Genomic DNA, 17,184 nt, shown 5'->3' with positions numbered 1-17,184 from the left:
AATTGATGCAAAACTATTTGCTCCCTTCCAAGAGAAAACTACTTGGAAGGAGACAGATTTGGTTATATCAGCAAGATAATGCCCCCTGTCACACTTCTCGGAAAACCAAGGCATGGTTCTCCGAGAATGGTATACCCCTACTGTCTTGGCCTGCTAGGAGTCCAGATTTGAACCCCATTGAGAATATCTGGGATATTCTAGGGAAGGAAGTACACAAAAAGAACGTTAAAAATCTTCAAGAACTGAAATTGCAGTTAGCAGCATGTTGGACAACCCTGAAAAAGGGTTATATACAGAATCTAATAAACTCAATGCCAAAGAGGATACATGTCTGTTACAATGCAAGAGGTGGTCCTACAAAGTTCTAAGTGGATTTCGGAGAGAAACATTGTGTTATTAATAAAAATATGACTTTTAACCCTTTATTTTTTAATAGGAAAATTGTGTTAATTTGTGTGTTGTTTGAAAGAATTGCGACAGTTAATTCAGATTTCTTTTTTAAATTGTCTCTTTGCATTTAAGGAACATTTGCAATTAATATTTATTATTAGAAGCGCAAATTACAATTTACAGAAATTTTTATAGCACTGGATTTGTGTTTTTTACAAAAAAATAAAAATGTGCAATTTTGCCCATTCCATGACTAATAACTTTTGATTTCTACATATCGATCTTAAAAAAGACTATTCTTTTCAGCTCTACTAAAATCATATAATTATTTAAAGTTGTGACATGATATATTGACTAAAATTATGTTTTTCAAGGGGGTGCTCTAAACTTTTGGCCACTACTGTACATGATCATGAAATTAGAAATAGTGAACAAATTAATATTCCATATTGTAGATTACACAAGAGCAACACAAACTTTTTAATTATGGGGATGAAATTATATAATAAGCTCCCCAGTCAATATTATAAATTACCAATCAATAGTTTCAAAACTAGATTTTACAATTGGTTATTAAATAATCCTTTTATTCTGTTGCTGAGTTTTTCAACACAAATTTGTATGACATTGTATTTTAATAAATAAGTTTAATTGCAATTTAGTTAGTTTTCTACAATTTAAAAGTTTAAAATTATTTCATGTTTTCATTGTATTACCTAAATTTTACTGTTTCTGTTATTAGTGTTTTTGTAAATGTATTTATGTCTTTTTTCAATGTATTCTGACGAAGCCTAAAACTGTATGTCTAATGGCCAAATAAATTGAATTGAATTGAATAAAAAATACTCGTTTTTTGTTGTTTAGACAACTTGAGTAACTGTATATCTTACTGTTTGGATTAAAATATTGAGTTTCTGAATGAAACTAAAGAAACATGTGGTAATAATACAGACGTGGACAAATTATTAGCAAAATTGAAGATTTTTACAATATATTTTTACAAAATATGATTCTTCAATTTAGACTACAGTTGACATTTTTTGCGTATTTCCAAATTATTAGCAAAATTGAAGGTTTGTATTGTATATTTTTAGAACTCTTTTTTAACTCTTCAATTTGGACTACATTGGATATTTTTGCATATTTACAAATTATTAGCAAAACTGAAGATTTTTATTATATATTTTTACAAAATTCGATTCTTCAATTTGGAATACAGTTGACATTTTGGATATTTTCAAATTATTAGCAAAACTGAAGATTTTTATTATATATTTTTACAAAATTCGATTCTTCAATTTGGAATACAGTTGACATTTTGGATATTTTCAAATTATTAGCAAAACTGAAGATTTTTATTATATATTTTTACAAAATTCGATTCTTCAATTTGGAATACAGTTGACATTTTGGATATTTTCAAATTATTAGCAAAACTGAAGATTTTTATTATATATTTTTACAAAATTCGATTCTTCAATTTGGAATACAGTTGACATTTTGGATATTTTCAAATTATTAGCAAAACTGAAGATTTTTATTATATATTTTTACAAAATTCGATTCTTCAATTTGGAATACAGTTGACATTTTGGATATTTTCAAATTATTAGCAAAACTGAAGATTTTTATTATATATTTTTACAAAATTCGATTCTTCAATTTGGAATACAGTTGACATTTTGGATATTTTCAAATTATTAGCAAAACTGAAGATTTTTATTATATATTTTTACAAAATTCGATTCTTCAATTTGGAATACAGTTGACATTTTGGATATTTTCAAATTATTAGCAAAACTGAAGATTTTTATTATATATTTTTACAAAATTCGATTCTTCAATTTGGAATACAGTTGACATTTTGGATATTTTCAAATTATTAGCAAAACTGAAGATTTTTATTATATATTTTTACAAAATTCGATTCTTCAATTTGGAATACAGTTGACATTTTGGATATTTTCAAATTATTAGCAAAACTGAAGATTTTTATTATATATTTTTACAAAATTCGATTCTTCAATTTGGAATACAGTTGACATTTTGGATATTTTCAAATTATTAGCAAAACTGAAGATTTTTATTATATATTTTTAAAAAATTCGATTCTTCAATTTGGAATACAGTTGACATTTTGGATATTTTCAAATTATTAGCAAAACTGAAGATTTTTATTTTATAGTTTTACAAAATTTGACTCTTCAATTTAGACTGTAGTTGACATTTTTGCTAATTTATAAATTATTAGCAAAATTGAAGATTTTTATTATATATTTTTACAAAATTTAACTCTTCAATTTAAACTAAAGTTGACATTTTTGCATAGTTCTGTCTATTGTAATGATAGAAATATGCAAAATTATCAACCGTAATCTAAATTAAAAAGTCAAATTTTGTGAACAGAATTATCATAAAAATCGTCAATTTTGTTAATAATTTGTCCACGTCTGTATAATTACAATTATCCTTAAGTTGATATCCGCTTATATTTTTATTACAGAGAAAGAGTGGCGCGTTTTAGAAGAGGCAGTTCAAATACTGACACTCTTTAACACAATAATCACAATCCTGTCCGGTGAACAATCTGAATAAATTATGTTGGACAGTAAAATTTATCCCACTGATAGCCCACGTTTCTTTTGTTTCATTCTGAAGCTCCCTTAATATATTTTACGTTAAACTAAACCGATTAGAAAAATAATTGACAAACACTATTTGCGATTAAACGAAAGTTTCTAGTATAACTACAGTACAAATTTTTACATTAGCTACTGAAAAGCTTTACTTCTGCGTTAGTTTTGCAGTTAGATTGAATGTTATTAATTTGATCAATGACATAAAACTAATACGCCTTTCCACATATACTATGAATTTCAAAACTAGAAAAAAATCTGTCAGCTAACGTAGAATTTCAAGCAAAACAAGAAAAAAAAGCCGAAGAAAGAGAGAGAGATTAACATAAAAGAGAGAATAAACAACAACAAATTTCAACTTATTTTAAAAGATACGCGGACATCAGCGGACTCGAATCACTACCTGATCCGATTAAAGGAATGCTCAGCGGAAAGTGTATGTCTGCGCCACAGCACATATACAACCTGCGCGGCATCAATCGGAGGTAACCGGAGGTCTCCGATTGAATGCGCGCAAACAACTGCTCCGGAGAAAACCTAATCATGAGCAGCACTACCCGAGACACATGTAGGCTCCATTTTTAGCTCTAGTTACCTAAACACAGAACAAGCTACAGACGAAACGAGCACACGTGTTTCTTCCTCAATACTTCAACTGCAACTGAGCAGTTTTCATTGGTGTTGCGTTATCTAATTCACAGTTCTACCAACCTGTGCATTACTTAAAGAAATGACTCTGGTACAATTTGAATCGATTTAATTACATGAACCGCTAAGGAATTGATACTGCAGACATTTACGTAAACAATATCTACATATATAATTTGAACTGGTAATGGAAATTACGGGAAAACGCCTGAACGGATTTTAATGAATGACCGGTCATTTTGAAGCTTGGCATCCAAGGATTTTCGGAAAAATAGTAACTTTCAGTGAAGTGTTAGTTTTCATACATAATTTTCCAATTTTCCAAAATCCATCTTTCGTCAATTTTGAGAACTAATTGCATTTCAGAATAAAAACAAAACACACACTACAATAAACAATAGGCTATTACAAGAAGGCCATGACCTGCAGGATTGCTGACATATTTAGAACCGAAATTCAATTGGTTATTAAAAACTTCAAGACTTACTAAAAATAATTTATAGGTCTGATTGCGCGGTGTGTAATTTTCTAAGTACAATTGTGTAGGCTATTGGATATTAAAATCTACAAAACTTGAGGTGTTTTGATGACATTATTACCATAGAAATTAAATATTATTATAATTAATGCCATGATATGACTATTATTAATTAATTATACATATTAATGTTATATTGATGATATGAAAGTGAAACGTTTTGGGGTTATGTAAGTAGATGTAGAGAATATCTTAAATTAGATCTTCATTTCTATAATTTACTGAGTGGCGGCTATATATATATATATATATATATATATATATATATATATATATATAACTACAAAACTTACGTAAGATAATAATATTGTTATTAAAATAAAATATTTTATAGTTATTAATCAAGTGGGGTTGGATTTTTTTATATACTTAATGGCGGTGTGGTGTAGATATTTATATGCGTCATTCTCTTCAGTATTGGCTCGAGAGAGCGCAAAAATTACAGTTCCTAAGGAAAGACCAAAAGGTATTACTTACTGAAAAATTAAGAAGTCTACAAAATTATGTAGTCTCCCGATCATTTCCGGAAAATCTCTTAGCAGGATAAAATTATTTTACCCTCTACATTTCAAGCTCTACATGCAGCAGCTATACCAAGATGCTATGTCTATTGTTCGAAAGCATAGCAAACCTGACTTTTTTAAACTTTCACCTACAATCCACAATGACCTAAAATATCTATTGCTTTACTCACACATGAGAAACCCACTGATCGTCCTAACATTGTTACTTGCGTTTTCGCGTTGAAACTAAGAAACTAAAGGTGGATAGGCCCAAGAAAAAGTATTTGGCATAAAAAAAACATTCAGAGGGAATATGTTTCATTATTATGGAAGCAAATAACTTTCAAAATGTCTGGTATTCTTCATTGAAAAAAAAATCTGAAAAGTTTTTATTTGAACGTCTAATGAACTTAGTTTGCAGCATTTGCTGCACAAGCCACTAGTCCTAGTATATTTCAATGAATCTTGTGTTGTTTTTATATTTACAAAATCAGCATTTAAAATAATACTTGTGGACTTTCCTGACAAGATGAATGAATAGTGGATAATGAATATAGTTAAATAAAATCCGTTCCATAGTTACTTGTGTACTAACCTGCCGATATGGATAATATGTCCATCGTCAACTCCGCGAGATTTCATGCTCTGTATAGCTTCTTTCGTGCAGATGCTCAAACCCAGGACGTTCAAATCTAGTACAGTCCGCCAGTTCTCAACTGGTCCCTCTGTAACATCAATACGAGGTTTTTTCTTATTTAAATCAACAATTAAGAATTTCACATCAGATTAGTATTACTTAAGGGAGGAGAAAGGTGAACTTTCTAACATAGGTTGAACAGTACGAGATATTTATACGAGCTATTTTAAAGAAAAATACTTAATACAATTTATTTTGCTCCTTTTTTACTTCCTTTTCGAGATTAAAATTGTTTTATATGAAACATTTCATAACGTGTTTTGGGAAAGTAATGTCACTGTAAACAAAATATCTAGTGAAATTTAATAGTGACTTACAATTTTATTTTTAATTTGTAAAGTACCATGTTTTTAGGATTGATAGTAGTTTAATTATTTGTTTGCATTTCGATTGAACGTAAATATTATTGCCAATGACGTTGCGTCAAACACATACCAATACATAACAGAGTAACAAACGACTATTTCAGTGTACATACCGGGCAAAATAGCCCAAATAATGATTGTCTATTCTCTTTTCCAAAAACGTTATACTCACAAAAAACTTTTTTTTTCTAGGAAAACCATGACTATTACAGAAAAACATCTGACTTTTTTCTTCAGTTATTTATGCTCCACCACCAGTATTTTTCTTTTTTTTTAAGTGTTGTCTTATACAGTGTAAATGTCCGGTTATTAAGGAGTCCTCTGAAGTAAAGTATTTGGTCATAATTTTCGATAATCATTTAAAATGGAACCAACACTAATTATCTTTGTAATAAATTACGTAAAATAATATATTATTTTGTTTTATTGAAGAATTACTTTTCAATAAGTTTATTACGCACACTATATTTAACTTTATTTCAATCGGTAATTATATATGGAATTATAGGATGGGGTAGCTTATTTAAATCCAATTATAATCCACTTTATTTGTTACAGAAGAAAATAATTAAAAATATGTCTTCATAAACCTGTTGATTTTCCATCTCAAAATTTGTTTCTAGACTTTAATGTACTTAACATAAGACAAATTTATTATATTGTATTAATAAAATTCATACATAGAAATCGAAATAATTTTGAATTGTATTCTCTTAGTTATGAGACAAAAGGTCTGAATTCTTTAAGATTGTCTGAACCAAAATGCAACACTGCTACAGTATTTAATCATAGTAGTAATTTACGTCCAAGAATATGTAACAAATTTATATTTAAATATCCCAATCTTGTCAATTCTAATAGTTCTAGTATTAAATTTAAAAAGTTATGTATGGATTTAAAAAAATGAAAAATTGTAAATTTAAATTTATATATTATAATTGCACAGTACACATAAGACAAATTGTATTGTATACTTATTAATTTCAATTCAGGAATCCGCCCCTGAGCACGAGTTCTACTCTTTCAGGGGCGAGCTAAAGTTTCTCAGTTTATTTTATAATTTATGTTACAATTATTAGCAAAATAAATAACTAAATAAATAAATAGATAAATAAGTAAATATATAAATAAGTAAATAAATAAATAAATAAATATATAAATAAATACATAAATAAATTAATAAGTAAATAAGTAAATAAATAAAATAGATAAATAAATAAGTAGGTGAGTAGGTAGATAGATAAATAGATAGATGGATGGATGGATGGATGGATGGATGGATGGATGGATGGATGGATGGATGGATGGATGGATGGATATATAAGTAAATAAATAAATAGACAAATAAATAGATAAATAAATAGATAAATATATAGATAAATAAATAAATAAATAAATAAATAGATAGATAAATAAATAAATACATAAATAAATAAATAAATAAATAAATAAGTAGGTGAGTAGATAGATAGATAGATAGATAGATAGATAGATAGATAGATAGATAGATAGATAGATAGATAGATAGATAGATAGATAGATAGATAGATAGATAGATAGATAGATAGATAGATAGATAGATAGATAGATAGATAGATAGATAGATAGATAGATAGATAGATAGATAGATAGATAGATAGATAGATAGATAGATAGATAGATAGATAGATAGATAGATAGATAGATAGATAGATAGATAGATAGATAGATAGATAGATAGATAGATAGATAGATAGATAGATAGATAGATAGATAGATAGATAGATAGATAGATAGATAGATAGATAGATAGATAGATAGATAGATAGATAGATAGATAGATAGATAGATAGATAGATAGATAGATAGATAGATAGATAGATAGATAGATAGATAGATAGATAGATAGATAGATAGATAGATAGATAGATAGATAGATAGATAGATAGATAGATAGATAGATAGATAGATAGATAGATAGATAGATAGATAGATAGATAGATAGATAGATAGATAGATAGATAGATAGATAGATAGATAGATAGATAGATAGATAGATAGATAGATAGATAGATAGATAGATAGATAGATAGATAGATAGATAGATAGATAGATAGATAGATAGATAGATAGATAGATAGATAGATAGATAGATAGATAGATAGATAGATAGATAGATAGATAGATAGATAGATAGATAGATAGATAGATAGATAGATAGATAGATAGATAGATAGATAGATAGATAGATAGATAGATAGATAGATAGATAGATAGATAGATAGATAGATAGATAGATAGATAGATAGATAGATAGATAGATAGATAGATAGATAGATAGATAGATAGATAGATAGATAGATAGATAGATAGATAGATAGATAGATAGATAGATAGATAGATAGATAGATAGATAGATAGATAGATAGATAGATAGATAAATAAATAGACAATTAAATAGATAAATAAATAAATAAATAAATAGATAAATATATAGATAAATAAATAGATAGATAGATAAATAAATAAATAGATAAATATGTAGATAAATAAATAGATAGATAGATAAATAAATAAATAGATAAATAAATAAATAAGTAAATAAAATAAATAAATATCGTTCACACCCAGTACGTTAGGTCTGTAGACAGTACGTTAGGTCTGTAGATTAATTTCTTTTTGCAGTAAAACGAACAAGTGATTTTGGGCAGAGGTGGTTGAAATGTCATCAGTATCGTCCTTTAAAGGGGAGAATCTGTAAGTGACAGAAAAACAAATATAAAGGATTTGTTCCTAGAGCTGCCGATTGTAACAGTCCTTACCAAGTCTTCCTTAGAAGAATAGCTAGATTTATGTCACACGTGACAAACCTGTACCTGAGCTGCTGAGTAAAACATTTTGAGGATTTTCTTTTGTCTGCTTGCGTCTCTTAGTCACGTTTTATTTTATCGTTGATACAAAAATTCAGTACAGGAGTGCTATTTCGTATACACGCTCACCCATCAGAGTGTTGATTCTGTCTGCACCGGCATTGTTGATGAGTATATCGACCGCCCCCGACATTGTCCCTAGCCCACTGGAAGGCCGCCTTGATATCCGCTTCGTTGCTGACGTCACATTTGAGACAAAACAGCTTGCCTGGCGCTGACCCCACTTGGCTCTCGAGATCCTGAACAAAGTGAAGTTCACAGCTTGTAGATCAGGGCTGGGCACAGTACGTGATTCTCAGAAATGACCGCTGTTTACTGTAAAGAGCAATTCTCCCGAGCGGCGTGACGTTTGCATACTGTACGTGACTCACTGTCAGTGCAGTGGTTAACTCTGCAGTAGGGTGACGAACTTTGAAGATGCACCCGCCTTAGAAGCTGTCTATATGTCAGACGAAAACCTAAATTATATTTTGAGATTGAACATAGCTAATTAATTTGTTCCAAACATTGAAAGGCTTCTGCAAATGAAACGACCTCATAAGTCTCGGAAAACAACCACAGGGTTATTTTGGTTATTAAGTTTGAAAAATATTTGTTTCAATAGCAAATATTTATTTATTTCAGACTGATAGAAGTACGATTTCGTTACAATAGTTTATTCATACAAAAAAGTGTAAGAGAATATTAATTATTAATTTTGTCCTTTGTTTCTTAATGTAATTTATTTTATTTCATTTATTTTATTAGCTAGCTAGTGAGTACAAATTAAATTTATAAAACAAAAATGTTTCTAGCCACTACCGTAAGAGCAGGCTCGTGTACGGTGTGGTCTTAGTCAATAATATAACATAAAATTACAAGGATAGTAAATTTCTGATTTAAATCCTTTATTACATATGTTTATATTATTAACTAACCGTACCCGTGCGCTCCGCTGCACCCGTTAGCAATAAATGTAAAGTAATTACATAATTAAAATAGGACATTTGATCCAGGGAACATTCGTGTTGATAGAAGGATAAATCGTTTAATATGTTACTTAATTTAAATTGTATTTAAAATATTAAAATGCTACCATTTTGATCCAGAGACCACTCATTTGGTCATAAAAATTAGCTTAGGAAATACAGGAAACGAATATACAGAATAGCCTATCAAGTTTTCTGTGCATAAGAAGCTATTTTAATCTTACAGACGTTACATAAAATCATTGACATCTATTCAAATTATTGCTTGTCACTTTTATATCGCAGTTGCTTATGTTTATGTTATTCATTTATTTTTGAACTAGCCGTACCCGTGCGCTCCGCTGCACCCGTTAGCAATAAATGTAAAGTAATTACATAATTAAAATAGGACATTTGATCCAGGGAACATTCGTGTTTGATAGAAGGATAAATCGTTTAATATGTTACTTAATTTAAATTGCATCCAAATAATTAAAATGCGATCATTTTGGTCCAGAGACACTCATTTGGTGCAATGACAATTCCTTTACCATGTTTCTTAATTTTTATTACATGCAACCATAGTTTAATGAAGATTGACATCATTTAGATTTAATGTGTATATTTTATTTCACTTTTTATAGATTTCCATTGAATTATGGTAATAACTTAATTTTAACCCTTGTTTTCTACGTATTCAGTAAATGGCGCTTGGCCCACTGTGGTTCTGAACACTTCAAATAAATTATATTATATAATATTACATATATTATATTATATTATATTATATTATATTATATTATGTTATATTATATTATATTATATTATATCAGAAGTTACTGTAATAACATTATAGTATTATGTCCATCTAGAGAAACTACACTTTCCAATGGTGAAATAATAATTAATTATACAAATCGGTTAATTTAGCTTCCGATATTACTTCCTACAAACACAGAAACATTCTCTGTAGGCTATCTTTCATAGCTTTCGATTGTTGCTGTCCAAGGCCCCTTATAGGCGAAGTCATTTGTTTTTTAATTCATTACACGGCCTTAGATGGCAGTTATCTTAATTTTAAAACTCATTTATCTCATTAAATATCAGTCCTATCAAATTTTTTTAAGGAATAAAACTTATCGCAAATTATTTTTTAAAGAAACTGTTGTTATGTAACATTTTTCACAAAAATCAATAATAAGCGAGATATTTCGATTTAATTCAGGCCCCCTTATAACCCCCCTTTTAAATAATGTATTTTGAATGCCATATAGCCTAAAATCTAAGTTACAACTAACTTAATTTGTATTCCAATTTTCATCGAAATCCGTTCAGCCATTATCGCGTGAAAAGGTAACAAACATACAGACAGACATACAAACAAAAATGTCAAAAAAGCGATTTTCGGTTTCAGGGTGGTTAATTATATATGTTAGGACCAATTATTTTTGGAAAATCGAAAATTACCAGAAAAATTTCGGCTACAGATTTATTATTAGTATAGATATCATTATGTAATTGTTAAAGCATTGTGGATATAGATTGTGTAAATAAGCCTAAAGATTTGTGTGTGTGTGTGTGTGTGCGTGTGTATATGTGTGTAGAGCAAGTTAATTTCATTAAATTAATAAGAGTGTTATAAATTCTGTACTGTACAATGGATTGATGTAATATCCTTATAAACTATTATGTACTGACAGACTGAATGACTAGAACAACCGTGGCTCTTGTTACATTAATGCAGGGAAGGTAGCTGTAATGCGAGTCCGCCACTGCGTGAGCGTTCTGCTCTGGCTTGGAACTGAAGTGCCTTGCGGAGCGAGAGCAGCTCTGGCCGACAAATGGAGCCGCTCTCATGCCCGGCTCTCTTGTAGATGGTACAGGGACGTCATTTTATTTTTACTAACATTTTTAATATTAACCTGGCTATACCTTTAGAGAACCGGAAACACAGATTGCTACCCCCCTTCCACGACTGTAGTTCGATGATACTGGCGTAAAACACAAACAAATCACTCTACTAGATATAGGAGGGAAGAAAAGTAGTTCATCCATTTACGTAAACTAGGAAATATCGCAATTTTGAGTTCGATAATTTTCATTAGGTTTTTGTTTAATCTGAATACAGTACTGTATTAACAATAAGTGTAGATTATACTGTCTATCAGCGTACAATATGGAGAATGAAGTTAAATTGAAAAATAATCATAATATGGATATCTAAACACATATTTGTAAATGGTGGCCGTTTATTTCGATACAGGCTTCAGTTCTTTTGTGTATATTATCACACTATAGAATATTGCATCTAATTCCAATTTCCAGTTTCGTCCTTCGTACTAGTAACTCATGTTGAAATAATTCTGTACCTACTCTATAAAAGAGTACCTTACGTACTGTAAATTCAATCTTCACTTCTGCCCGACCCGCACAGATAAAATTACTCAGACATGCTATCTACTGTCCGTCCAAGTTATTATGTCGCAGGATCGTAGAAAGGGGGGAAATCACGTGACAGTTAATTACTTAACGAGGCCCTTTTATTTAAGATATTTTAAACAGTTGTATAATATTACGTAAACGTCCAATTCCTAACAGAAATTAATGTTTTCAGAAAATAGCTAAGACAGCCCTGCTTTTACAGAGGGGCGAACAGAAGCAGGTGGAGGAAATCGGGATGCGACGTAGACAAACGGACAGTACCTGTGCGAAAATATGATTCAATATTGAAAGCTCTTTCGTCACTGGAAAACGCGAACATATTTCTGGAACGTACTATACTCACTAACTCAGTGCTGTTTACTATATGCAGTCTCGGATATGTGTGTAGAGTACAGTTTGAACTTCATTAGTAGAAGGGGTGGGAGTGAAGTACATTCAAAAACTCAGGTACAATAAAAATTGAAGTAAAAATAAAATGATGTCCCTGTAGAAGTGATGTTTAAATAGTAAAGCAGGAAGGAGAAAGGGTGAATTACCAGAGTGAAGGAAAGAAAAACGTAAATGTTTGCAGATAAGAAAAACAAGAACGTATTAAAGAACGAAGAGGGGAATATGAGAGGTGAAGTTAACAATAATTGAGAAGAAAAAGGAGGAAAACAAGAAGGCGTCGAAGAAAAAAAAAAGAGGAAAATAAGTGAAGAAAATGTGTGGATAATAGAATGAAAAAAAGAAGATCGCGATGGCTGTAGAAGATAGTAAGGCAGCATTATGATTAGGGCCATATTCCACAAAAGTTTGGTACAATACTTTCCAAATTATAACTCAAAGTTATTGTAAAATATGTAGAAAACAGAAATTCTTCCCTCTTAATCAAACATGCTTTTATTCATTTGTATCTTTTTATAAATCTCTATTTGACTTACTTCTTATAAGTTGTGTTCGATAATAGAGTAAGGTGCAAAAGTTCATCGATGTTATTTACGCGTTTATTGATATTGAATAATGGAGAAATTATGAAATAGATCCTTTTATATAAAGAATCTCATTAGAGGTTTTGATTTATCTAAAGATAATCAAAACTCCAGTGGGATTTAATTGACTATTACACAAATATAAGGAAAGTATATAAAGATTATAAGAAATGAAGTACTCTAATACAAAAAATATTAACTGATTGTCTGGAAAATGTATTAGGCCTATTGTACCACTCATCATTACAAATATTCCGCTAGATGGCAATAGTATGTTATGATGAGCTGTTATCTTGTTACCAGTTGTGTCAATTATACAATTTCCATTGAGCTCTTTGGGCGATTACTAGTCAAGAAGGCTTTGTTAATTCAGTTTCATTTTTATTAAAACAGTTGCAATCCACTTTAATTATTATCAGCATATATATTTTTTTTTTCCGGCGTGGCTTAGTGGATAAAGCATCAGCACGTAGAGCTGAAAACCCGGGTTCAAATCCCGGCGCCGGAGAGAATTTTTCTCCGTTCCATCACTCTTTCATCATATGATGACGCAGAATATCTGCATGGAAATATCATATGTACTTCGGTACATCAAAATATATATATATGATATGCGCAATAAATCACTTTGTGATTTAAGACGGCGCCTATACCGTCGGATCCCGGCCAACAAGTCACTCATTCGAGTGCACCTCAACACATGTATGGACTTCGGTCCTGCGTTCATAGACATCTATGACGTAGAGCAGAGGGCGGCCACTAGAGGGAACCCAAGAGATGGAGCTTAATCTGAGACGATTCTAACCGGCGTCGGGGTTGTATCCGGCGTGGCTTAGTGGATAAAGCATCAGCACGTAGAGCTGAAAACCCGGGTTCAAATCCCGGCGCCGGAGAGAATTTTTCTCCGTTCCATCACCCTTTCATCATATTATCAGCATGTTAAATAAACTCTGATACGTGGCTATCCATGAACTCATCAGAGACAGGCAAACTGTCGATCAGGCTTGCCCATAACTGTTTACGTCCGTGAGCGGCCTTACGCTTACCTTCCCTCACAAGCAGGCAGGCAGTGTGGTAGTGACCCGAAAGGACTGTTGGGTTCCGCCGACCTGCGCCAGACTGTGCTGCTTTCAGATGCATGATGAATATGAACCAAGTCATTCAAACCTGACAAGAAGCCTACAGATATAGACAAACTACTGAAAATTTAATTTGTTGTCTTCTGAAACGTACCGTTAATAAAGAAGAAGAAACCTATTTCTCGTAAACATAATGTCCATTAAATGCCAACAGTTATTATAAATTACTTGCATTTTCCTTTTCATCGTAGTAATATAAATTCAATGCAAACCATTCAAACTTTCAGCTTCATAAATAAAAAAGAAATCTGTCCCTCAGAAGTTAAATAGCAAATCAAAATTCTGAAGAACGAAAACCTTTTATACATTTTACAGGTATTCATGAGGTTTTTAATTGTTGATAAGGAAAAAGTTAAAATGAAATATTTTTCTATATTCTCTTCTCTTCTCTTCTCTTCTCTTCTCTTCTCTTCTCTTCTCTTCTCTTCTCTTCTCTTCTCTTCTCTTCTCTCCTCTCCTCTCCTCTCCTCTCCTCTCCTCTCCTCTCCTCTCCTCTCCTCTTCTCTTCTCTTCTCTTCTCTTCTCTTCTCTTCTCTTCTCTTCTCTTCTCTCCTGCACTCTTCTCTTCTCTTCTCTTCTCTTCTCTCCTCTCCTCTCCTCTCCTCTCCTCTCCTCTCTTCTCTTCTCTTCTCTTCTCTTCTCTTCTCTTCTCTTCTCTTCTCTTCTCTTCTCTTCTCTTCTCTTCTCTTCTCTTCTCAACTAGTCACAAGTTACGAAATGTTACTATTTTGTTGAGTCAGATACACTTTGCAGGAATATGAAATGTATAATACTGTCTTATTACTTTATGAATTCTGTAGCGCAATAAATCGTAAAACTGTGTTTCTTTAATCAAGAAATATCTGCCGTGTTGGACCATAAGTTAAAGATTTTTTGAAATGACTAAATAGCCAACGAACTTAGGTTTCAAACTAGTAGTTTCATCTTAACCAGCGCAGACTGGCTTCCGTGAATGCAAGTCACTCTACCTTATAATACGAGCAAACAGGCAGGCTTTCTTGGGTCCCGCCTGGACTGAACCTATAAAACCCGGGCTCAATGGGTTCAGGCTAAAAGTTAACTTGCTTTGTAGCGTCACCGGAACCCGAGCCTGACGGCAAGCAGGTACGGGCGTGAGTCTTGTGTGATTTGCCGGTCTCTAGAACTCATACGGCAGAAATTACAACATAACCTAAATAATATGAACGAGATAAATGATAGAGAAAAGTTTTAATTAAGGGTGATGAAATAAACATGAATAATTTTAAAAGGGACAATTATTGTAAGTACGATGTTGGCAAACAAAGAAACAAATGCTAGGGAGGTGATAAAAACAAATGTTAGGGAGGTGATAAAACAAATGCTAGGGAGGTGATAAAAACAAATGCTAGGGAGTTGCAAAATCCATGTATTGTGGGTCCCTATCACCACGGCATGGCGCGTCCTCAGTTTGCGGATAGAGGAGACGGCCTCCAGATATGGAGGGTAGCTGCGAATATATTGAATAAGCAGTCGCGGACAGTCGATAAGGGGTGGTCCTCCAGCTTGGGGGTTGGGCGAAGGGCTAACAACCCATTACCGTAAAAAACAGCTTGTTACGAATCCCTACAATAAGCCTCGGAATAGGACTGATTCTCTGGCACGACCACAGCAAAGGTGCTTAGGAAAATATTTGGGGCTAAGAGGGATGAAGTTACAGGAGAATGGAGAAAGTTACACAACACAGAACTGCACGCATTGTATTCTTCACCTGACATAATTAGGAACATTAAATCCAGACGTTTGCGATGGGCAGGGCATGTAGCACGTATGGGCGAATCCAGAAATGCATATAGAGTGTTAGTTGGGAGGCCGGAGGGAAAAAGACCTTTAGGGAGGCCGAGACGTAGGTGGGAAGATAATATTAAAATGGATTTGAGGGAGGTGGGATATGATGATAGAGACTGGATTAATCTTGCTCAGGATAGGGACCGATGGCGGGCTTATGTGAGGGCGGCAATGAACCTCCGGTTTCCTTAAAAACCAGTAAGTAAGTAAGGAAGTAAGTACGATGTTGGCAAACAAAGAAACAAATGCTAGGGAAGTGATAAAACAAGCAAATGCTAGGGAGGTGATAAAAATTGTAGGATAAGTAGTCATGATTGCTTGAAACTCGTCGTTCCATACCGTTTTATTGGTCAAATGTCGTATGACTTAGTAAAAGTGTAATAGTAGAAATAAAGACACTACCCAATGATTGGAAAATGATAATGCAGCTACCTACTGGAGTAATGGTCGAACGAGGAAGCTTGCCTCCTGTTCAAGCCTTGTACCTTTATCCTCTCCACCCTTCTGGCCACCGCAACAACCCTGAGTCCTTTCTCGACTAGAACAACTGCAATGGCAGCCCCGATGCCGGCGCTGGCTCCAGTAACCATGGCGACGCGTCCCGACCAGCGTTCCATGTTGAATAAGACAGCTGAAGCACACAAACCTCGTGAAGTTTATAAGGAATGACTGGACTGTTATTTGAATGTATATGTTATGTTGATAAATTACAATTTATATGCTTTCACAATAGCCGTATAAAAGAAAACTGGGTCACAGAAATGACAAGCTACATTGTCAAGTGTCTTATATATCTTTCACTGTTAAGAATATTTATAATTAGGACGAGCATAATGACTCCATCCGTATTATGTCTATAAATCCATATTTTGTGGACAGTTTTTTTTTTTTCGAAACCTAACATACTGAAATTTAGCACGCAGGTTTTAAATTTTGTAGGTATACAATGTTTGTGTAATTGGTAGCAATTGTGCAATTTCATTGGTAATGATTGTAATTGTAATGTATTATATTGTATTTATTAACATTCCATGGTATTCATACATTAGAATATGGAACAAAAAAAAAACTTAATACTATTATAAAGTCTTAATTTATAGTCATAGTCTAGATGAAATATATACAGACGAGATTTACAATATAGTCTACTAGTACAACACAAAGTTTTAGTATCAATTTCATGAAGCGTTATT

The 17,184-nt window shown here is 31.9% G+C and overlaps 1 protein-coding gene across 1 annotated transcript in view; it reads right to left on the bottom strand.

Moving 5' to 3' along the window:
* The window catches only part of LOC138700933 (dehydrogenase/reductase SDR family member 11-like), a 28,338-nt gene extending 11,678 nt beyond the window's left edge, over positions 1–16,660 (bottom strand). The window contains exons 1-3 of the mRNA XM_069827373.1: positions 16,477–16,660; positions 8,756–8,925; positions 5,311–5,440 (exon numbers count right to left, since the gene is read on the bottom strand). Coding sequence (XP_069683474.1) covers positions 5,311–5,440; positions 8,756–8,819 — 194 coding nt within the window. The 5' untranslated portion in view covers positions 8,820–8,925; positions 16,477–16,660. The remainder of the gene's footprint in view (positions 1–5,310; positions 5,441–8,755; positions 8,926–16,476) is intronic.
* Between the last annotated feature and the right edge of the window lie 524 nt (positions 16,661–17,184).

The sequence above is a fragment of the Periplaneta americana genome, chromosome 6 (assembly GCF_040183065.1).
Source record: "Periplaneta americana isolate PAMFEO1 chromosome 6, P.americana_PAMFEO1_priV1, whole genome shotgun sequence".
Classification (NCBI taxonomy): Eukaryota; Metazoa; Arthropoda; class Insecta; order Blattodea; family Blattidae; genus Periplaneta; species Periplaneta americana.
Note: the sequence above shows the minus strand (reverse complement) of the source record. Positions and strands in the feature narration are given on the sequence as shown.